Genomic DNA, 22,756 nt, shown 5'->3' with positions numbered 1-22,756 from the left:
GTGAAAAAGATTTTTTAATCTATCACACTTTTTCTTCTCACTTGAATGTTATAAGATAATAAACATGAAATTAGGATCTCACACAAAAATTACAATTGGATGGTAGGTGCGTATAATTATCATTCACGTTCAGGAAGTAACTGTTAAATTTTGATTTCGGAGAAATGTCATCCTAAAGTTCTATAACCTTTTCCTAGACAGCGATTATACTATCATGAAGCATGTTATATTGTTTATTACTCGTGTAGTTGAGAGTTTTTTAAATTTATGACTATTGATTACATTTTACAAAAATAGTTTGTATCGTAAGTTTGTGTTAGTAATAAGAATCTAAGTAAAAAAGAATTTGTTATAAAACGTATTTGCGTGATATTTCTTTTTACATTTATGTAACTCCTTACAGCAGATAAAGTAACAATAAAGAATTAAGCATCTTTGTTTTGAATAATAGTACAATAGAACTTTTTAATACACAAGGAAAATCGTTAATGTAATGTGAAAAATATCATGATTATGATTCTTTTGCATTTATGTTGCACATATGTTAAATTAATGTTAAATTTGCATAATTATTATATTTTTAATGTTCCAGGATATTTGCAGTTAGTTTTGGTTTATACAGTTTTTATTTATCAAAGAAGATCATTGATTCTCATCGATATGAAGCAATGAAAGCAAGAGAACGCATAGCCTATGCTAATGTGGATACAGAAACAAATAGAAAAATTAAACAAATTTAATTACTGAATCAGTTCACTTCAAGCAGAATCATAAGATGGCTGGAGTTGGACTACCACCATTAGACGAAGAAAAGCTGAAATTAGTTCAGGAGCTTGAAATTGAAATGATGTCAGACATGTATAATCGAATGACAGCAGCATGTCATAAAAAATGTATCCCACCATCATATTCTGAACCTGAATTGGGAAAAGGTGAAGCAGTTTGTTTAGACAGGTGTGTGGCCAAATTCTTGGACATCCATGAACGAATTGGCAAAAAACTGACTCAGATCACACAGGATCCAAAACTTGTCCAAGGACAACCTTTGCCTGGTTAATTTTGTCAACTAATTCATTAAGAATATAGATAAATGTGTTTAGTAATGGAAAGTGTCTCAATTTTTGTAATTTGCACCCAAACACACACAGAGCATTTATTACTATTCTAAACTACAATGTCCAAAGAAAGAGTAGCAAACTACAAAAATTAAAATACTTTCATCATACTGGTTGAGATCAAGTGCATTTGAGTTTGATCAGTTGTGAACGTTGTAATTCTGTTTTACGAATCGTTAATTATAAACTTGGTAATTTCAACTAATATAGTTATTTTTTTTTAAAAGAAAATTATGCAACCCTACAAAATTCTAATCGATAATGTCGTCTCGTCTGATTTTATTTCGCGTATTGGGGTTTAATGTTATGTATGAACGTGCACTAAGTGTACACGGGTATTGCAACAATGAATTTTTCCGCTTTGAAGAAACGTACATGCGGATGAAAAATCAATTGCAATCGGGCGTAGTTATTATTAGACGCTACTGCTGTAATAATTGTTAACGTTCGTATTATGTTTTTTCTCTCTCTTTCTATTTTTCTCCAGTGGCACTCTGCGAGCCATAGAAATACGGGTAATTTTCTATGCTAAATTTGATGTTTAATTAATCATATTTTCGTTATTCGCAGTCGAATTGTGCGAGTTCGCATGACTTCTAAAATGATTATTACATTCAATTAGTCTTACAGTGACAATTCTTAAAGAGTATTACAGTAGTTTAAACAAAATTTGCTGTTGTGAACGATTAATTACACATGAGCATCTGGAGAATCGTTTGTGCAAATACAGCTACATTATTCTTCATTTGATAAAAAGGAAACTGCCGTGTTAATTCTAAGCAAGGTGTAATAAGTCATCTTAAAAATAATTCAGAGTATCCGTCCACTGAACTGACAAAAAAAAAGCTTTTTTTCACAATTAAAAAAAAAAGTGAAATTAACCTAAATTCATAGCTCGTAGAATCACCATACGTATAATCAATGACCTCGTCAAGCCTCAATTGTCCTCCAAACGAAAAAAGTCATATTAGAGGGTTGACCCCAAAACAAAAGGCAAATCCCTCTTATCTCTCAATTAATCTCCATGACGACGTGGTCCGTTATATCTCACACATTTGTCGTCAGCAAGTTTTGCCCTTTCTCCCCTTTTTCGTCGTTCCTCTCTCCCGGTGAAGAACGAGCGATCAATTCGCAAAGAAAAAAGGGGCAAGAGAATTCACTACCCAGTGCGACGCCGCGAGGCTATCCCCCCGTAGGTATTATAATCTCGCACACAGGCACGTGTACAACCTTCCTATTATGCTTCATTTCCACCGAATTTCTAGCGTGCCGTGACCGGTGGATTAGATTAAGATACTTGAGTATACAGTTCTTTTTTTCTTTATTTCAATTACATAGTACTAACTGGATTGTAAATTTTATCGGGCTTTCAATTCTAAAAGTTTCTTATCGGAAGCTTTGAATCATAGTTTCTACATACTTTATTACAAAACGACATTTTTTTATTTGTATCAGCAACTTAACTTTAAATTATACGTTTTGTTTTATATATAACAACAATGCATCAAACAATTGGAACTCGTCCAAGTTATCGCGTTATAGATTGAAATCTCAGGAATGTATAAAAGGTAAGTAGAAATAAAGTTAATGCGGAAACTGCACATAGAACTTTTTCAATGATGTTTCATTGGAAAAGAACAACTACCTTCCTATATTTTTATCCGAAGCGATTTTCACAACAGATTAACCACGGTTTGAAAAAGCTTTTACCTTATCAGAAAAGAGACCACGATTATGTTCAGAGATTGTAAAAACCTGTCATTCTTCAACTAAGAACATATGGCATACCCATGAATCAAAATATTCATATTTTCATGACATAAATATTCAATTCTAATGATCATATCGGTGACTGATGATCATCTACTCTTACCTCTATAATTCATAGTAATATGAATTAATTTTATTCTTTGAAAAACTGTATCATTGAAGTGTATAATATGTACTTGTTATCACATTAAGTTAAAAATATTCAATATATTTTTTGCTTACAGCAAAATAACTTTAAAAAAATCAACAAAATTGAGCTCGTTTTAAAAAAGGAAATTAATTTTTCTTGCGCTCTCAACAAATCGATATAAATTGATGTAAGTGGAAAAGCATCATAAAGACAAAAAGCACAACTACAGTCATCGTCGCCGTCGCACATCCTATACCACCCGTAGTCTGTGCTCCCCTCCTCGGACTATACGTTGCTCTCTTTGCCGAGACATTCAAAGCATGCGCCGAGAGTTCTTACGAGCGAGACAAGGACGGTAAAAGAGAGCGAGCGAGAGAGAGAGAGAAACAGAGAGAGAGAGAGAGAGAGCTACAACGACGAGACGCGCCAACAAGTCACAGTCGTTTTCAGTCGCGCCCGAGCATTCCTCCGCAGTGCCTTGTACATATAGATACGCGTGTGTAGAAAAGTGTGTCCGAAGATGCGCTACCTCCTCGCAGGTTCGTATATGGCCGCCATGTTTGGGAGACGCCGCATAACCTCTCTTCACCGAACGAAAAACCTTCAAGGCCGCCCTTAGCCATTATTCAATTTTTCGTTATTTTTCACGAGATTTACCGTCAAACAATCAACAGTGTAAAGCATTAATTTTTCGTGCTGTGCATTTGTGCTTCACGTGCGTGGATGCGTTCGGTTCTGTTAAGAGTGTTGCAGTGACGGATCCAGATACACACATCAATTGAGAGTGTGTGTATATTCTTTTTTATTTTTAATCAAGGATGATTCGTACACATGCAGACTTATTTTTCACTATTCTGCAAAATTTTTCTCTGTCATTAAGAATTATAAATGAGTCATAAAAACGTTTATTTTCACGTTATTTCATTTTAAGTTTTTCCTTTTTTTTCATGAAGCTCGTACGTGAGTGGGAAAACGCTAGATTGGATTCTCTCAAATTGAACTTAATCTATTTACGATCGGGTTTGAATATGAGTAATTAGGGATATGAACGATGCATTGTAAACAACGGAAGTTGAAAGTTTTAATTGATAACATTTAAATAACGAGGCTAGACAATAAAGCTTTAAAATTCCGCGCAACAACTTTTGTAGTTTAATTACAAAACAATCTTTTCTCATTCGTATAATCGAAGCGAGTGTAGTTTACAAAGTATCTATTCCCAAAGAAAAAAAGCTGCATAGCTCGACAAATTTTTTTTTACGTAATTTTGACCCGATAACCCAATGCCTCGCTATGTGCGCGAAACAATGTCAGCGTCATCAATTCGTCCCCAATTACTCGTCAATTTTTTTACTTTGTTTTTTCTTTGCGAGACAAAATCTACGCAGCATAAAATTGCGAATCTAACGTATGAGTATGATGGCGGACTTTGAAACCGGTTTCTTTCGTTTTTTTTCAACGTTCTTTCCGTTATTTTAACACATTTTGTCTTTTACGAAAAGGTTTTTTACGGAGAGAAGAGATAGTAAGAGAGTGCATTTGGCTAAAATCAAGCTCAAGTTACAAAGATTATTATCCAACCGTTTCGTTCGGTTTGAATTGTATTCCCAATATACGAACTCTCCTACAATTTATATGGCGAGGTTATGCTGTTCAATTTATACATGTAATGCTTAACTTGATTGATCAAACATTTATATGAAGCTTTCAACTTGTAGATTTCGGGATCCCTAGCAATTATTCACATCCTCGGTGCGTCAATATAAAAGTCGCAGTTAACTCAAAGCACGATCCCTGGCTCGCCGTTTACAGCATCGATTCTAAAAGGGATCCCTTGAGCACACTTGTTCTTTCAATTTCGTTCTCGGAACGGAAAAAAACGACGTACGCGTGCGACAGGTTTCGAAGGAGAAAATAATAAAGAAAGAATCGTTACGTCACGCGCAATTGCATCGTGAGTATGTACGCAAAGTCTTTAATGAGCGTCAGTGTGAGCCACATACGCAAGTGCTTCTTACCTGCGTGGCGGGCAGCCCACGTACGTACGTTTTATGGCGATGCAATGCCCCGAATCCATACGTTTTCACCATGCCGATGACGACGCGCGCGTGCCCTGGCATGCGATCGTACGAGCGTTTTCACTGTTTTTTTCTTTTTCGGAAAAAACTGGGTCGACAGACGGCGCGACGCTTCAGTTATGCCCATTCTTAAGCAGCTGGGCGCGCTGAAAGATACGATTTTTCCATTGTTGCTTTCGCAGCGCCTCCGACAGTTTCGCGATGTCGAGGTCTGATCGCGAATGTCCGTGAAACATTCTGATAGATCCTTCAGTGACACCGCGATACTCGCGGTAGAGTAAGGTTGACTCGGCGCCGAGTTGGCACGACGCGTAACCCGCGTGCCTTGAAATCATTTGCATGACCCAAGCTTCGGAAACAAAACAAACGAACAAAAATAACGATCCCGTGAGAAGAGTCGCGCGCTGCAGTTGACACGCATTTCGCCGAGAGAATAATTAAATGGCAACGTCAGCATCGCTGGCTAAGCAAGCTATAGGAAACTCGGACGAACAGCGCGCCCACGATTGGAACATCGCAACGCGAGCGCGTTGCTCGCCGCTCTCGTCTTCGTCGTTGATCGATTTCACACGTTTTAACGACGAAACCCGTGGTGCCGAAATGCGCGCGCGTGGCGAACGCACAGTTTCGCCGGTTGGATCGGGGCGTAGTTTTGCGGTCAGCGCGATTCGTTTCGCGGCTGACGATGCTCCCCAACGATGGCGGGGCAGCAGTTCGATTGATTCGAAAGCATCGCGATCGAAAAAGCGAGCCCAAAGGAAAAAAGGAAACAAAACAAGAAGAGAATACGGCGATCTCTTCTCTATAACGGTTCGCGCAGAGCAGACGCACGCCTCAGAATCGTCAATTAGCCGTTCAATTTGCTCCGCACTATTGTCTCTTCGCCGCGTCGCCTGAAAAGCCGCTTCCTCGTTTCCATTCCGTCGGCATCCTTGCACGTATACCGAAAGAGAAGCACGTAGAAGAAGGCCTGCGTGCACGTGATATCGCATCTAATTGGTTTGCATAATGTTCGTCATCGACCTTTCTCGCGTACCAGCGAACAAACGAACGGCAGAAAGAGAGAGAGAGAGAGAGAGAGAGAAAATCGATATTTACCATTTTCTCTTGCGATGACGAATTAGCGCTGGTTTGCGAGCTAATGGATTGGAATTTCAACTAATGGACGACGTTCGTGTAGTTCCGCGCACAATAGGAGCATAAGGGGGGGGGGGGGGGTCGATGCGAGTTTTAATTGTGCGCGATTGAACATTTTCGCGAGAACATCGATCCGCACGCAAGGTTATGACAGCTTTGCCGTGAAAAGGGAAAATCTATTGTCCGACGCTAGTATTTTTCGTCGCGGCAGTTCTGCTACTATTGACACTGCAGTTGATTACGTGAGCGAGTGTTTTTTTCTTTTATTTTTTTTGCAATATTTCACTTTGCAATTGAGTCGAAAGAATGCTTTATTTTTAATTATGAAAAAATCTATGTTTTTCACTCCTAAAATAGAGGCTAGAAATGTGCGTATGTACTACGAGAGCGAAAGCTTTGCAATTATAGATGTCAACAAATTTTTTTTTTTTTGTACGCCTTGCCAGCGTAATAAGACGTTCCATTTGTCGATATTACAATGGAAACTTCACGCTCCCTTCGCGTTACCGAAAGTTCGCCGCATGAACCAATGAGGAAGAACGAAAGTCACCATTGCAAGAAAGTCCATCAGCAAGATCGTAACCATTCCACTCCCCCCTCCGCGTGTCTTTCCGCGAAAAAATAAAATTGAAATTTATTTTTTCTACGGCGACGAACCGGCCGCGCCTTGCACTTCCTCTACCTCTTGTACACGACCAATCCGGATTTTATTTTTCAAAACCCAATAAATTTCGCCCAAGTTCACTGAATTTTGTTTCTGACTGTTGCAGCTTCTCGATAGGAGGAATCATCAACGAGGCGTGTCTGTGTGTGTGTGTGTGTGTGTGCGCGCGTGAACGAAAAAAAAAATATATATATACATATATACATATATATCTATATATAAATATATTGGCGGTGAAACGTCGTCCATAAATTTTCCTGAGAGCTGAGTTTCCATGACAGGCAGCCTTATGAGGACCTCGCAAAAGAAATCGCTCTACGTCAAGTAAGCATATTCAATTTTATTGCAAATTAGATGGGGCGAGAAATAAGAAAAATTTTTGATGAAATTTTTTATTTTTTTATCCATTTTTGTATAATCAAACGTAAAATGAGACTCTTCACGTCTGATTAATTGAAATTTCTAAATGGTTTTGCGAAGCCGCGATGGTTTTCCAAAACTTGAACTTGCACATTTTAATTAGCAAGATGAATTTTGAAACACAGAATCTTGTTAATTTTCATCTAATTGTTTTTTCTTTTATTTTGTTTGCTAGAACGTGAACGTTATCAAATGACTTTTCCAATATTGCGTCGTTTATCGAACCAACTATGAAGATAATGCAACATCGAACATTACGCTAACTAAAACGAAAATAACTTCTCTAAAATAAGAAAAAAATGTTTTTACTTGTGCAGAACACTATTTAACTATGATCCGGCCAAGGACGATGGATTACCGTCTCATGGTCTGTCGTTCGCCTATGGTGAGATTCTCCACGTAACCAATGCGTCGGACGACGAATGGTGGCAGGCGCGAAAAGTCACCCATCTCGGTGAACAAGAGGCGTTGGGCATAATCCCGTCGAAGAAGCGCTGGGAGCGCAAACAGCGTGCTAGAGATCGACAAGTCAAGTTTCAGGGACATTGCCAGCCGGTTATTGTTGATAAGGTGAGCGACAATTCTAATCCAATTCTAAAGAAAGCTTACAATCAGATGTGTTTTCCAAGTGATCCGAGACCGTTAACGAGTGTTACTCGCAAGCTCGACTCTCGGTTTTTATTCCGTACGAGTACTATTTTTGAAATTTTCGCGCACGAGATATCGTGCAAAAATATACAAACTGTCTCGTCGCACTCTTGGCTTTGATTAAGATATCACGCGGGTGGCAAGATTTCCGACGAGCGCGTCGAAATGAGCTCCGATCGAAAATAAAAATGGAAAAAAAGAAATTGTCCCCAGCTTGAGCTAAATTAACGAGTGCGCCTGGTTTTGACCTCGTTTTTATCCCTTTGGAAGTTTTTCCCTCTCTCGCTGTCGATTTTATTTTTAATTCCTGTATCTGTGCACGCGAGCGTTAAATAGCTTTTTATAAAACGCCATGCTGACTTTTTCTTCTCTTCCAGCAATCAACGCTCGAGAGGAAAAAGAAGAACTTCCCGTTTGGCAGAACGCTCCCGTTCTCTAAGCACAAAGACGGGAAGTCCGAAGAGAGTTCCGTGCAGGAACGTAAGTCTTAATTTTTATGCGTACATGTGTGGATGTGTACATACACACGCATTCACGAAAGGCGCGCGAAGCGCTGAAAGCTTTTCTTGGCATTGTTTCTGCGTGGGAGAGAAACTTATTTCTTTATCGTTGTGGATTTATTTTATAATTATTTTTAATTGCTGAGTGGTTCGCAAATAAATTTAAAATAATTGTGACAGTTTAAAATGCTAATATACATGTTCGTGGTAGTTTTTATTGGTTATTCGTATGATTCTGTCTAATATTATTGTAATTTCTTTTATTTCATATTGATTTTCTCTTGTTGTTTGTTAATGTATAAAGCATCTCATCGAACACCATACTTTCATAAATATCAATCTTCCTAAGTTAAGGGAACATAATTTTAATTGTTTTATTTCGCAGAAATCACAAATGAAAACAAGAATAAGAACGCTGATGGTGAGGAAAATGTACTATCCTACGAAGCAGTTCAGCGAGTGACGATAGAATATACACGGCCTATAATAATAGTCGGTTCTCTAAAAGACCGCATCAACGAGGACCTGATCTCTGAATTTCCAGACAAGTTCGACAGCTGTATACCACGTTAGTAGACATAATGTAACTTATCGTCCTTCATCGGAAAAAATAGTATATATAAATACATGAAGTAATTTTTCTTGTTACGGTTAATATAGATACAACAAGGAGTAAGCGTGAATATGAGGTGGACGGTCGTGATTATCATTTTGTCACGTCGAGGGAACAAATGGAAAGGGACATCCAAAACAATCTGTTCATCGAGGCCGGCCAGTACAATGATAATATCTACGGCACAGCCGTTGCTTCAGTACGAGAAGTTGCCGAGAAGGTGAGAAAAAAGGATTCTTATCGTATTTGATATGAAATATAATTTGAGGTATGTTATCTTCAGAAATATATTGCTTTTGTACTCGCAGGGAAAACATTGTATTCTCGATGTCAGCGGCAATGCTATCAAGAGATTGCAGATGGCACAATTGTATCCTATTACTATCTACATAAAACCTAAATCTGTCGAATCTATTATGTACGATTCACCATGTATCTTATTTGCAATAATAATATGTTTAGAAGAAATTTATTTTGTGAATTCTTTTATTGCAGGGAGATGAACAAAAGGATGACCGAGGATCAAGCTAAAAAAGTTTTCGATAGAGCTGTTAAAGTGGAGCAAGAATTTGGAGAGTATTTCACAGGTAAGTGGAAATCAGTTTGATTTTTTTATTATTGGTAGTATAGATGACATTATCGAAGTAATACTTTTTATAAATATTACTTCCAACATCTTTTACCGGAAGTTAACGGAATACCTTTCGTTTGCGCCAACAATTGATGCATACTTACTAGCATGGCTATTAAATAAGCGTTTAAAAGTAATTAGTGTGATCAAACAATTAAACATTATATGTGTTTAGACGTACAAAGTTCTGAAATAGCAAGTTGTTAATTCAGTAGAAAATCGCGTCTTAAGATTTAAGAGTCATAGCACCCTGTATAGTGAACAATACTTTGAAACATTAGCAAATTAATTAAGAACTTGATTTAGTTTTAAAATTATACAAATCGATTGAACAATCTATATTCTGTAAGTTTAAATGCTTGAAAAGTCAAATATCGAATTTGATTGAGTTATATTCAAGTCAACTATGTTAATAGAACTGCAAATACTAAATTTTCATATAAAGCTGTGATTAAAGATTAACCTTAATCACAGCTTTATTTGAAAATTTACCTCTAAACAGCAAGATCAGAATTTATTCAAATTTTAACGTTTTAATATTGCTGTTATTTCTAGCAAGGTAACACATAATACCTAATCTAAAATTCATGTCAAACTCGTCTTCGCAAATTCCAAGCATTGATTAAACAAACTATTCATTATATTTTATTGATTTTTCAGCGGTTGTACAAGGTGATACGCCAGAAGATATATACGCATTGGTGAAAAAAGTTATAGCCGAACAATCGGGTCCGACAATTTGGGTCCCGTGTCGAGATCAACAATTGTGACCTCCTCTAACGGATTACTGGATATGTAATTCGCATAGCGACTAAGGAATCAAAGAAAAAAACCAATTGTTTCTCGTGCCTTTCGAAGATGACTAGATCTGAGCAGGATAACTAAGTGGTTGGATGTTCTCATTGTTTTCAACACCCACACACGAAACTCACACTTACACACTTATCTCGCTTTCCTTCGTATCAGCTGCATTTTTCCTTTTTTTCTTCCCACATCTTTTATTTAACAAAATGCACCGGTCAGTTACCAGCGTTTGCGTTCTAGTTGCATTCCTGTGCCAAATGCGCTTTTTTGAACGCCTTCTTGACAATACCAGTATTGACAACGACCGCTTATGTACACAACTTGTTCACTAAAAGAGAAAGAACTTTAATACATACACAAACTAATGCATAGTATTGACTTCATTATGAATGCTAAGAATTGCATTGTTTTCTTCTATTTTTTTTCCATGTATATGGAATAATTTACGGACAAACTCTATAATGATTTTTTCTATTTCTTTTTTTTTCTTTTACTTAATGCAAAAAAAGAAAGAACTTATTTCCGCATTGTGCATTTAAAAAGACGTATATAATTTTAATTTGTACATAGCTATTTAATATGTAATTAAATAAGTGAAGAGAAAAAGGAATATTTGTAAATAGAATAATAATTGTAAATTGTACATAATTTAGTTTGTAAAAATACAGATCTATTATCGTCTTTGTTGATGCATTTGTACATTAATTTCAGCATCATTCAGATAGTTTAGCTAAATCAATTTAAGAATGAAAAAAAATTCTATATTAGAATTACGTAACGATATAATGTTCTAGTTTCTCAAACGAAATTAACCATTATTGTAACTAATTCTTTCTATAACTAATATTATCTCTCACACTTTCGCGCGTATCATCGTCAGCAGCAGATTCTAATAATTTTTTTAAGAACATAATGAAGTATGTATTAGTTAGTTAGATTGTAGAAAAAATTATTAGCACGAATTATCGATTCTTTATTTTGTAAATGTATGTCGTATTGTAAACCAAAATACTTTATGTTTATTGTTATCAATGACTAGCAAAAATGTAATAATAAAGTGATATACAATTTTTAAGACACCCCTAACAACTATTTCCTCTGCTCCTTGATATACTTTCTTTGCAAACATTCATATGATTGATATTCTAAGTGGCCAATCATATATGACGATAGAAAAGTAAAAGAACGTTCATTTGAAATTCGAAATCGTGAATCTGTCCCTCTGGCGTCATAATAAGCAACTAAAAGATGCGACATTATACACCATGTGCTATACAAGAACAACAGCTGCACAGTTTGAGATTGCAAGTACGAGTTTATTGAGTGGAAGAAATAAGTCTTCACCATCAATTGGTGGTTTAAACAACGTCGAAAGGCGAAGTATTAGATCTTAATATCTCGAAGTAATCAAAAAAGTAAGTTTTTCAGTATGTCACTTTTCACAAATATTTTGGAACGAAAGGATAACCTAGATGCAATTTTTGTTGGAACACTACGTTAGACATACATGAGCCGATCAGTATACAGTCCGCACTAAAAGTGTGTCGCGACACAGAATCTCTCACCTTGTAATAAAAAATATACATTTTTTGCTTGGGGAACGAAAAAGTTCGCGTTAATGATTGTTTGTTCTAACTTGTCCTTTATTTACGATTGAATGTGTAAAATAAAGAAACAAACATATTTATTCACTCAAGATTATTCTAGGAATTTATCGAGATAGGATCGTAAACAATCTGTCATACAATATTTTCAAATCTCAATATTAGATAAAACCCATAAAGTCATAAAATTGTTCAATACTAAAATAAAACACCGTATATCAAAGAAACCACCTAATTACCCATCACTTCAAAGCGCGACCGTCTGATCGCTCGCAAACGGGCGCACTATCATCGTCGCTCTTTTAATACATGTGTCTCCGAGTACAGTGTTCAGTGTTACGTCAGGAACTTCCTTAGATATCGTGTCCCAAAAGTTCCCTCGTTATCGTCGTCGGAGAGGTGGAGCTAGAAAATAGTAAAGTCGGGGCGTCGAGATTCCAAACGTCGTCGCCACCGCTTTTGAGGTTAGGTTGGCTGCGATGATATACTCGGCCCTACGCGGATACGGTTCCATAAAAAGGGCTAATGGCAAGGTAATTACGCTTTTAAACAAGTTTAAAATATTGTAAGCTTCAAAACGATAGTTTGATTGATTGAAGAATGGTTTGGAGTGATGTGGTTATCGTTGTATTGAAGTGGAAGGTATTGTATTTCGCGAGAATGTTTTGGAGCAATAGTGGTTATCAACGTTATTTCACTTGTTAAAACATTTCCATGTTATTGATCCTATTGTATAACGATGCATAGCTTATTTATGAAATATATATAAAAAAGTCAGTCATGGATAAAATTGACTTTTGAACTTGCAGTAGCTTAAACAATAAACAACCAAGTGCTATCATCAAAATTACCAATCTTTTCAGAAAATTATGATTCCATCTTACCTATGCAAAACAAGTATAATGTTTTCTTAACCATTAATTTCTAGATGGCAACCGCAGAATCATTAGCAGAAGTGACTGATGTTGTACAGATCTTACGCCAATGGGAAGATGATCAAAGCTCACCCACATATGATCCCATACCAACTCTCACCCGCTTAGCAGAGATCATAGAGCAAGAAACTGAAAATTATTATAAAATGGATCCAGATCCATTTGATGAGAGGCATCCGTCTCGTACTGATCCTGACTGCGACTTTGGCCACATTTTAAAAATTTTATTCAGAAAAGAAATTTTTATGACAAAGGTTAGTATTATATTTTATTTTTACTAATGTTACAACAATTAGACAAGTACTGTATTATTTGCTTTGATTGTAGTTGATAAATGATTATCTGAGAGATAACTACTGGCAAAGATCAGGTATATCCAACAAAGATGTCAGAGATCTAAACACAGCAGCTTGCAGATTAATGTTGGACATTTTACCTGGCCTTGAAACCTCTGCAGTTTTTCAACCAGACATGGAGGGTCTTATTCTCAGACTATTCTCCTGGGCTGAAAAAAGTGTAGAGCCATTACAAAGCTATGCAACTGGTTTGCTAGCAGCTGCAATGGAAGTTCAAGATATAGCCACAGGTTTTAGAGAGCAGAATGGTAAAATGGTACCGTTGATGTTAAAAAGACTATACAAGCTACAAGAAGAAGCATCAGCTGAGAGACAACAGAATAATGCTGCCAGACCATTTGCTCATCTGGGTCAGAATAGAGCGAATAATAGTTTGCAGGATTCAGATCAAAAGTCATTTCCTGGGAAAAGAAAAGTAAGGGACAAAAAGCGAGAGAACGGAATTTTGAAGAGTCCACCAAAGTTAGCTGGTTACTCGTCTGATGAAGACGAGGTAGAAGGTGAAAATAATCGTAATGAAACTAGGTCTCCACCTCCAAAAAAATTAAAGAATAGTGTGGATACTGAACAGGTAACCCCAGTGAAAAAAGATGCTTCGTATCCCGATCTCATGTCACCACCGCTTTTGATTCCTCCTTTATCAACGAAAAATAATGCCAGCCATTCTCAGGTATATTTTTCTCTCTTTTCTCAATGTACTTTGACTCATTTTGGTTGCACTTTTAATTGAGTTTTTACTACAGTCACCAAGTCCAATGAAGAATCAAAGTTTAGACAGTTCCAATACTCCATTCACTCCACTTAAACAAAGTCCAGCATGGACAAAAGTCATGGGAAGTAAAAATAATACACCTTCGCAGGTACTCGAAGGAAACTCAAACTCATCCTGGGCTGAAATGGAGTCTAATGTCATTGGAATCATTCAAATTTACCCTCTAACTTTAGCTACTAAACAGATGTTGATTCTCAGGTATACAGTCGTCCTTATTCTACTTATCAAAATATAATCTTAAGTTTATTATTTATTTTTATCTGCTTCAGGTATTTAACGCCAATGGGAGAGTACCAAGAATTCTTAGGCCACGTCTTTGAACAAAACGCGTTAGACTTGATCCTCCAGTACATAAATGTACGCGAAACAAAAGACAGCCGTTTAGCTTTCGAAGCCCTCAAGTATCTTGCTTCATTATTGTGCCACAAAAAATTTTCCATCGAGTTTCTGAGCATAGGTGGTCTTCAACGACTTCTCGATGTACCAAGGCCAAGTGTAGCAGCAACCGGTGTGTCGATTTGTCTGTACTACTTGGCTTACTGTGAGGACGCGATGGAAAAAGTTTGTCTTCTGCCAAAGCACATAATCTCAGATCTTGTGACTTACGCATTATGGCTCCTTGAAAGAAGTCACGATTCAGGTAGATGTCATGCAACTATGTTCTTTGGTTTCTCATTTCCATTCAAAGTCATTCTCGAGGAATTTGATGCTCAGGATGGTCTGAGAAAACTTTACAATGTGGTGGGTACTCAATATTTTACAAATAACTAGAAAATATTTAATTTTAATAATGTAATATGTTATAATATTTTATTTGTTTTTTAAAGATATCTACTTTGCCTCTGTTAAATATCGAGGAGGAAGGGCAACTGAACGACGATGAGGAGTGCGCATCTAGGCAGATCGTACGTCACGTTGCGGTGGCCTTGAAGAAGTACATGGAGGCTCATTTGTATTGGAAGGCTGAACAACTGCAGCGAGCGGAGAACGTGAGGACCGAACGCGATACGTGGCAGCCTTCCATACCACCGTATAAAGTATGTGTTTATCATGATTATATATATATATATATATTCATATTCAAATTATAGTCATACAGACGCTAATGGATATTAAATCCGTAATTTTAATACTAGTTTGATTGTGAAATGGAAAAATCTTATTATTATATATGTATATATATATATTAAGAAAATGGCAAAATTCGAAATACCTCAAAATTTATGTAAAATGGTTACTTCTATGCAGAACATTATTTTAATTTAATGATTAATATATATTAATTATGTGCGTGCGCGCGTGTGTGTAATTTTTTAATTAATTAACTTTATATTGCATTATATGTAATTGATTAATAAATAATAATAATATTCTTTCTTTTCAGGCTGTGAAATTGAGCAGCGAAGAAGTCCAAACAAAAGTCGAGGTACTGCAAGAATTGATGTCAATGCGGGCATTGTGGCCACCAGTTGAACAGCTTCACCGCCTGGGTGGTATTTCTCTTCTTTTGCAAATTATCGCTTTCGCGCGCGAATGGAATTTCAACAGTCGGTGAGTCCATGATTTTTTTATCGCACAATGACAAACTAAACAAATAATCAAACTATCGCATTTTTTTCTTTAAGTAGTGTTCATACCACATCAAGCGCCGAAACAGTCCGTGCCTGCCTTGACGTAGTAGCCATCTGCTCAGTAGTTCCCAAAGTGATGTCTTTACTATGCGAACGAGTAGATATGCCAGACCTTTCAATGACTATCTCCATAAATCTGTTGCTTGCTGCAGCCGAGTGTGAAATAATCGCTGATGCAGATGTGCAAAGAGCAGCGCTCAGAGCACTCATTAATTGCGTTTGCGCGCCGGTTAATCGGGTTGGTGGTAACGTTGCTAGATATTCATCCACTGGATCTGCTAAGAAAAAAACGAATTTGCACAGTAGTGAGGAGCTTATTCAGAAGGTCTGGTCGAGCGTTAGGTCTAATAATGGTATTATGGTGAGTTAATGGTTATTTTAGCGAATTGTTTTCTATCACTTAAAAATTTTTCTCATATAAATTAAATATTTTTTAGATTTTACTTCAATTAATGATGGTAAAAACGCCAATCACAGACGCCGATAGTATCCGCGCTTTAGCCTGTCGCGCCTTGGCTGGCCTCGCACGAAGCGAAAAGGTTCAACAAATTATAAGTAAATTGCCAATGTTCACTGACGGTCAGATCCAAGTACTAATGAAGGATCCCATACTCCAAGAGAAACGCCAAGAACACGTGACTTTTCAGAAATATGCCTTAGAACTTATAGAACGCGTGTCGGGTAAGGTCAAACCCACCGGCGCTGAATATGAGATTTCTCTTGTTAGTCTACATAGGGTAAGTAATTGAATATCGATAGTTAAATATGAATTATAAAAGATTGTTTCATTAATGGAATTGAGATGATTGTAGGCAAACGTTGTTGCACAAACAAGAATTCAGTACAACGAGCAACAGCTCTATCAATTGATCTATCAACATCTATTGTCCAGAGGTCTGACAGATACAGCTTCCATTTTGGCGAGAGAGGCTAGTTTAGAATCGCCGGTAATACCAAAATCGCTCACATATCAGCCTTTTCACTATCGAAGCCCTGCTATCACAAGTGTAAATTTTTAAAATATTATATTTTCATTATTTAATCCCAGTATGTCACTTACATTCTTTTTCTTTTGAATCAATAGCCCAGAACAGCATTTTCACCCGGTGCAGCAGCAAATCTTTACAACACAAGAATCACTCAGAGAGATTCTGCAAGCCGTAGCAACACAACCCCGACATCGAATTCGTCAAGGTTCATCTCGCTCACGGGTGCCGCTACCAATTCCACTACCGTCGCCAATAATAATCCTATTAGAATTAAGCTCGCCGATACGATGAATCAAAGTCCTACTACAAATAATCAGCCTATAAAAATTCAAATCAATCAAAAGTAAATTTTTTTTATCTGAAATATAGGTAGAATGTAAATGGAAATTTCACATTGAATTTTGTTTTCAGGAAAGCAGCCGATAAGCAGCTTACCTCAGCACAAGTCAACCAACAAATAGCCAGTCAGTCATCCTGTAGGTCCCTTCAAAAGCAGATATCAAGAGAACTTGGATCAAGTTCTTCCGTTGGGATTGCCAGTTCAAATGTCAATACAGTCACGTTAGATTCTATTATTACGGAGTACTTGACGAATCAACATGCACTTTGTAAAAATCCTATGGTTACGTGTCCACAGTTCAATTTATTCGAGTAAATACCATTCTTTTATGATTTTCCTTTGTCGCAAAAAGAGTGATGAGCACATTAAAAATCTAACTCATCTTTTGTTTAGGCCTCATAAATGTCCAGACCCATGTAAAAAGAACTCCACGCCACAAAATTTCTCAGTCAGATTAACGAGGCGGCTGTTGGGATTCGATGGGAAATTATTAGACAGGCGGCTGATTTATAGTCGATTTTGTCCCGTCAAAACTTTCCGTCCGTTGGATGTCGATAGTACCTTTACATGCTGCACATTCTCGGTAAGCGTCAATACAGTTTAATTATAGATTAATACTTTTTGCAACAACTATTTATTCACTTTCTTCGTCACAGTATAGCCAAGATTTTCTTTTCGTTGGAACCTACGCGGGAGAATTAAAACTGTTCAACACAAAGAACGGTGCCGAAGAGGCAACCTACAACTGTCATGAGTCGTACGTTTCTCATGTCGAGTGTAACAAAATAGGAAATTTAGTATTAACCTCGACAGCGTGGAGACCACCGTTATCAGTACTATGGAGCAGCGGTAGGTTCTTCGAGCCAAAGATTAATTTTGATCGTGAGGATTACGTTGAGTTTAGTAAGCTCCAGGATAAAATTGTTGGCACACAGAGTGAAGTAGCTACGGTTAGTTATTTTAAGGTTTTGAGTTATACAGTAATATAATAAATATAATAGAGCTTAGTCTAATAATATATCATTGCTGTTACAGATATACGACATAGAGTCTGGAAAATTAATAACAAGGTTTACACCAACGATATCGAACCAGTACACAAAAAACAGAGCAACTTTCAGCATGAACGATGAATTGATTTTAAGTGATGGAATTCTCTGGGACGTCGACTCTGGTGCGGTTGTGCATAAGTTTGACAAACTCAATCAAACGCTCAATGGTGTCTTTCATCCGAATGGAACGCAAGTCGTGTCGAATACCGAAGTTTGGGATTTGAGGACGTTTCATTTGCTCAAAACAGTGCCGGCACTGGATGATATGAACGTCATTTTTTCTCCAGTTAACGATATAATTTACGCAGTTTCCATTGATCAAGAAAACGACGACGAGTCCAATTATGTGACGTCGTTTAAAACTCTTGATGCCGTCGATTACAGCAGTATCTGTGAGTTCAATTATATGCTTGATTTCACATTTAAAATATTGAAAACTTATTCAAATCAAAGATATAAGCATGTAGAGTTTTCGAACAAATTAATTTAGGTCTCCACTTAATAATCAATTTTTATCCAAAATTAGCCACCTTCGACGTCAAAAGAGGCATCTACGATTTGGCGTGCAACAAGTTAGATACTCAAATAGCTCTTGTCGAGAACGTAGGTAGCTTTGACAGCCTTCAAGAATCTAGTGTGCGTCTTTACGATGTTGGTAGGCGCAGAGACGACGAGGACGAAGCTGAAGAAGATGACGAGGATGAAGATCTCGATGCCACCGACGATGAAGGATCAAACACTGGTTCTGACGATAATAACGCCGATGGTTTGTTACTTTTTACCTGTTTTATAAATTAAATAATTATAAATGTAATTATTAATGATTTATCATTTAATGTCAGGTCTAAAATAATTGTATGAAAACTCAGTTAATAAGCTTACAAAATAATTGTAATAAATGTTTGTTTTACTATAGATGCCGATAACGGAGATGCACAAGGAGATGATATCATCGACGATGCCGACCAGAATGATGGCGACGATAACGACGACAATAGTGAAGCCGAGGACGACGATTCTGGCGACGATAGTCTTGATTATCATAATATCTTTTCGTCGGACGAGTTTAACGCGTCGGATGTTGATGACGTGGAGATACTTTTCAATTGAATACTATGAAAGTACGCCGTATTGTGTGGAAGTAATTTAGTTTCTTCTTTTTTTATGAAAGCAATTAAAAGGCTAAGTGCTAGGCGCTGCCTCGTTTTATCAAATCTGTGGAAAAGGAACTTGAATTTATTTGTGGATGTTCCTTATTGAGAAGAGAGAAAGAGGGGGGGGGGGGGGGGTAGGGAAAGAGAGAGAGAGAAAGAAAGGGAAAGGGAGCTTGAGAGACAGAGAGAGCGAGAGCCTGATTTAGCTGTTTTTCGTGAATGTGTAAATGATGTTTCTGAAAGAATATTTTCTATTTTCCGTACTTTGATAATAATTGTATGTATGATATAATTTTGGTCCTTCAGATAGGACCTTCCGTATGTGTGTTTTGAGTGCGGAGAACAACGTTTTGAAGATCTTGCAATTTATTGGGGTACGAGTGAAAGTGATTATATTATTATAGTTATAGTTATTGTCATTAACGAATAATTAAAATAAGAATATACAAAGTACCTTTAATGAAATGAATAAAACCATATTGTAAAATTTTATCTGTTACATTTCTTTTACTTTTTCTAATTCATGACATGAGAACTAAACGTATACCATAATATAGACTAATATTATTGGTATTTTATTTATAAAATTTTTATATCTTAGCTTAGCCTTTCCAAAGTAATACAACTGTAGATTTATTAGTTATTTTAAAAAGTAAAAATATCAAGTAATTGTACATCAAAATTTTCAATACATTTTATTCAAACATAAAGTCATTCGGTGATTTCATATAGTTTGCAATACAATTTCATTGACTTGAATCAAAACTTACATAATATTTGTAGGAAATGTCTTAACAGTACCTTTAGTCTTCTTAAACGTCGTTTGAAGTAGAAAAATATTATTTGGCATTTATATCTGGTCTACTACATGGTAGCAAGTATAAAACAATAAATATTTCACAAAATTCAACGGCAAAAGATATATAATTATATGTATAAAGTTATAAAAATTCGTTATCAAAATTTTATTAACTAATGCACATAGAATCATTCATAATATCTATATAGAATGTAATAAGAACATTTATAAATAATTTTATGAGTCTAAATAGTAGCTCAATGAACTTATTCATTTTAATCTTTATGAGTTACATGTATCAAGATATATCAAACAACAAAATTTTTTAAGAACGAAGTAAACTATTAAAATCGTAATTAAATATAAAATTTTCCTAAAATTAATTGAGATATTTAAAATTAAAATTAAAAATTTATACTTTCAACTTTCTGTATAAGTTTTTAATTTTTAAATAAACATCATTACTCAACAGCTTTATGGTACAAGACACTTTCTTCAGTAATAAACGTATCACAATGTTTTCTTTAACTTACTAAATATCAATAAAAAAGTTGATAATTAAATAAAGTTCAAATGTTTCTTTGTGATCTCCACTTTTACATTAATCTTGAAAGTATTCTATAAATAATAATCTTCTTAGGTCTCAACTAAACTGTTTGTTTTTATCTTTGTCATACTTAAAAACAAATTAAAGTGTAACTTATTGCCTTATGATGCCCATGATGCCAGTTTTTGCAAGTCATCTCGACTAATTTCTGAAATAATTGTAATATTAGCATAAACATAGGCAATGACACTCAATAGTAAAATCACATGTATTTAACAAATTACTTCTATTTGGTAAAGATGGCAATTTTGAAGTAGGAACAACAGGTAATTTATCAGTGGCTTGTATACTAAGCAATTCTCTGTCAAGTTCCTCTTGTTCGAATGTTTCCAATTCTTTTAATAATTCATTGTCGTCTAACTCTTGACCATAAGTTACAGGGTTAGAGATGGCATCTGATAGTTCTCTTGCCAAGTCTTGTTGTTCTGCAATATTCTCTATGATATTATGAATCTTATCGATATCACTAAAATTTCAACAAAAATAGCATTATAAATTTTCAAAATAAAAATTCACAATAACCAAAAAAAACAGAATTTAACTGACATATGTTTATATCCAATTTTGAGAGCATCAGCAGCACTCTTCATTGTGTGAAGAACAGCAGTGTTTGTAGTAGAGTCTTCCAAGGCTTCTCTTTGCATCTCTATACTAGTTAATATGTTATCAATTTGCTGCTGTTGCTTTTCGTGACGTTTTTTCCTTTTAAGAGCTTGCATTGCAGCTATAAAAATAATTACAGAACATCCTATCAATCGGAGTTCTTGTGTCATTTCATATATCTCTTTGCATGTATATAGTGTTTATGTTTACTACTTCAAAGCAGTTTCATAATACAATAAATATATAGTGAATGAATACTGCTGTAAAGTAAAGTTCAAATTATACCCTGTTTTCTTTGTGATTTGAACGACATGTGAATATTTCAACAGGAACGTTGCAAATGCTAATAAATCAAAAATAAGAAATTCATTGAATATTTAGCCTTACCGCGCTTGTTCTTTGTGGAATACTTCTTAGCCATTGTTTTTTCCTGCTGAATTTTTAAGTCAAGGAATTCATTCTTCTTCTCGAGCATTTTCTCTATATCGCGTAATTTTTGTATCGCCTCAGCAATTGTTGGGGCTGCTTGAACTTTCTTTTTCGAGTTGAATACTTTCGCGAAGAAACTCATTTTTCAGATATAAATGTAAATGCAGCAAAAATAAGGTGATGCACGAGAATGAATAAAGTTTGACACGCGTCAGAGATGATGATTGTAACGCGATTAACTCAACTTGGCGTAGAACAGAAAGAAAAGGGATGGCGAAACAACAAAATCAAAGAGCACGTTGACAGCAGAGTGCCTAAGCCTAGCAACGTGTACAGACTTACAGCCATGTGTAAACTGTGGAAGGATGGAAGGAAAGTCTAGGCAGACACGTGGAACCTCCCCACCTTATTCTTGACTAAGGATCAGCTGTCGTATACTCTTTTTTAATATACTTCCTTGGGTACTAAGGCTACATCTACAATAGTATGTAATATGTAAAACGTCTACGTGCATAGATGGGTGACGGTCATGTTACCTGCTTATTTTAGATTTTTTCTCGGCAAGTGTATTTGAACAAAATAATCATTAATTTTTTAATTATAGCTAAAAAGATTTTTTATTCATGGTTTTTCTTACAAAAGAACAATTCAAAAGGAAGTTGAATTACCGTCACCTATGTATACAGGTAATGTTTGACATGCTATTGCAGATAAAGTGTATAACGCAGATAAACTTTGTAATGTTTTAAATGTGTAGATTGAAATCTTTTTTAATGTAAGTTTAAATAATGAAAATAATTTCTATTAGATTCGAATGCCATATTAGATATGATAGTGAATCGTAACACCGAACAAATATATTTTTATGAATTCAACATTACAATGCGTAATTGAATATTACGTATGAAATAATATGCATAATAAATGAATTATTGAATAATTATTAAATAATTAATGAAATAATAAAATAAAACG

General features: G+C 35.8%; 3 protein-coding genes across 8 annotated transcripts; 2 read left to right on the top strand and 1 right to left on the bottom strand.

Annotated features, from left to right (window-relative positions):
• The first annotated feature begins 3,472 nt into the window (after nucleotides 1-3,472).
• LOC131670640 (disks large 1 tumor suppressor protein-like) lies at nucleotides 3,473-11,583 on the top strand. 3 transcript variants are annotated; one of them, XM_058946383.1, is made up of 9 exons: nucleotides 3,473-3,554; nucleotides 7,001-7,218; nucleotides 7,632-7,884; nucleotides 8,340-8,442; nucleotides 8,848-9,030; nucleotides 9,123-9,295; nucleotides 9,384-9,493; nucleotides 9,571-9,662; nucleotides 10,367-11,583. In XM_058946383.1, the coding sequence occupies exons 2-9, from the start codon at nucleotides 7,169-7,171 to the stop codon at nucleotides 10,474-10,476; spliced, it is 1,074 nt and encodes a 357-aa protein (XP_058802366.1). In that variant the 5' UTR covers nucleotides 3,473-3,554; nucleotides 7,001-7,168; the 3' UTR covers nucleotides 10,477-11,583. The 3 variants fall into 3 exon arrangements, with proteins under 3 accessions (XP_058802366.1, XP_058802367.1, XP_058802365.1); XM_058946384.1 differs by having other exon boundaries at nucleotides 3,475-3,799; XM_058946382.1 differs by having other exon boundaries at nucleotides 3,475-7,218.
• A 211-nt stretch (nucleotides 11,584-11,794) lies between these two features.
• Nucleotides 11,795-19,465, top strand: LOC131670666 (protein mahjong). Of its 3 annotated transcripts, none has more exons than XM_058946449.1 (17): nucleotides 11,795-11,925; nucleotides 13,043-13,303; nucleotides 13,377-14,075; nucleotides 14,149-14,375; nucleotides 14,447-14,918; nucleotides 15,005-15,214; nucleotides 15,562-15,728; nucleotides 15,803-16,169; nucleotides 16,246-16,545; nucleotides 16,621-16,815; nucleotides 16,893-17,140; nucleotides 17,209-17,448; nucleotides 17,531-17,720; nucleotides 17,794-18,087; nucleotides 18,173-18,581; nucleotides 18,716-18,955; nucleotides 19,106-19,465. In XM_058946449.1, exons 2-17 carry the CDS (start codon nucleotides 13,043-13,045, stop codon nucleotides 19,297-19,299), a joined length of 4,713 nt encoding a protein of 1,570 aa, XP_058802432.1. In that variant the 5' UTR covers nucleotides 11,795-11,925; the 3' UTR covers nucleotides 19,300-19,465. The 3 variants fall into 3 exon arrangements, with proteins under 3 accessions (XP_058802432.1, XP_058802429.1, XP_058802431.1); XM_058946446.1 differs by lacking the exon at nucleotides 11,795-11,925 and adding an exon at nucleotides 11,991-12,647; XM_058946448.1 differs by lacking the exon at nucleotides 11,795-11,925 and adding an exon at nucleotides 11,992-12,647 and having other exon boundaries at nucleotides 15,806-16,169.
• A 950-nt stretch (nucleotides 19,466-20,415) lies between these two features.
• Nucleotides 20,416-22,176, bottom strand: LOC131670667 (charged multivesicular body protein 4b-like). 2 transcript variants are annotated; one of them, XM_058946450.1, is made up of 4 exons: nucleotides 21,740-22,176; nucleotides 21,296-21,497; nucleotides 20,974-21,215; nucleotides 20,416-20,897 (listed from the first exon to the last, which is right to left on the bottom strand). In XM_058946450.1, the coding sequence occupies exons 1-4, from the start codon at nucleotides 21,921-21,923 to the stop codon at nucleotides 20,851-20,853; spliced, it is 675 nt and encodes a 224-aa protein (XP_058802433.1). In that variant the 5' UTR covers nucleotides 21,924-22,176; the 3' UTR covers nucleotides 20,416-20,850. The 2 variants fall into 2 exon arrangements, with proteins under 2 accessions (XP_058802433.1, XP_058802434.1); XM_058946451.1 differs by having other exon boundaries at nucleotides 20,437-20,897; nucleotides 21,296-21,473.
• Between the last annotated feature and the right edge of the window lie 580 nt (nucleotides 22,177-22,756).

This window comes from Phymastichus coffea, unplaced genomic scaffold (genome assembly GCF_024137745.1).
Source record: "Phymastichus coffea isolate CEN01 unplaced genomic scaffold, Cenicafe_Pcof_1.1 PCOF00113, whole genome shotgun sequence".
Lineage (NCBI taxonomy): Eukaryota > Metazoa > Arthropoda > Insecta > Hymenoptera > Eulophidae > Phymastichus > Phymastichus coffea.
This window is presented reverse-complemented; position numbering and strand designations above follow the sequence as displayed.

Coding starts and splice junctions, on each gene's coding strand:
- LOC131670640 (XM_058946383.1), top strand. CDS start 7,169: ATGACAGGCAGCCTTATGAGGACCTCGCAAAAGAAATCGCTCTACGTC. Junction 7,219..7,631: donor AAGAAATCGCTCTACGTCAA/GTAAGCATATTC, acceptor TTACTTGTGCAG/AACACTATTTAACTATGATC. Junction 9,031..9,122: donor GTTCGACAGCTGTATACCAC/GTTAGTAGACAT, acceptor CGGTTAATATAG/ATACAACAAGGAGTAAGCGT.
- LOC131670666 (XM_058946446.1), top strand. CDS start 12,594: ATGATATACTCGGCCCTACGCGGATACGGTTCCATAAAAAGGGCTAAT. Junction 15,729..15,802: donor GAATGGAATTTCAACAGTCG/GTGAGTCCATGA, acceptor TTTTTCTTTAAG/TAGTGTTCATACCACATCAA. Junction 18,088..18,172: donor CACAGAGTGAAGTAGCTACG/GTTAGTTATTTT, acceptor TTGCTGTTACAG/ATATACGACATAGAGTCTGG.
- LOC131670667 (XM_058946450.1), bottom strand. CDS start 21,923: ATGAGTTTCTTCGCGAAAGTATTCAACTCGAAAAAGAAAGTTCAAGCA. Junction 21,498..21,739: donor TTCCACAAAGAACAAGCGCG/GTAAGGCTAAAT, acceptor TCCGATTGATAG/GATGTTCTGTAATTATTTTT. Junction 21,216..21,295: donor AAAATTGGATATAAACATAT/GTCAGTTAAATT, acceptor TTGAAATTTTAG/TGATATCGATAAGATTCATA.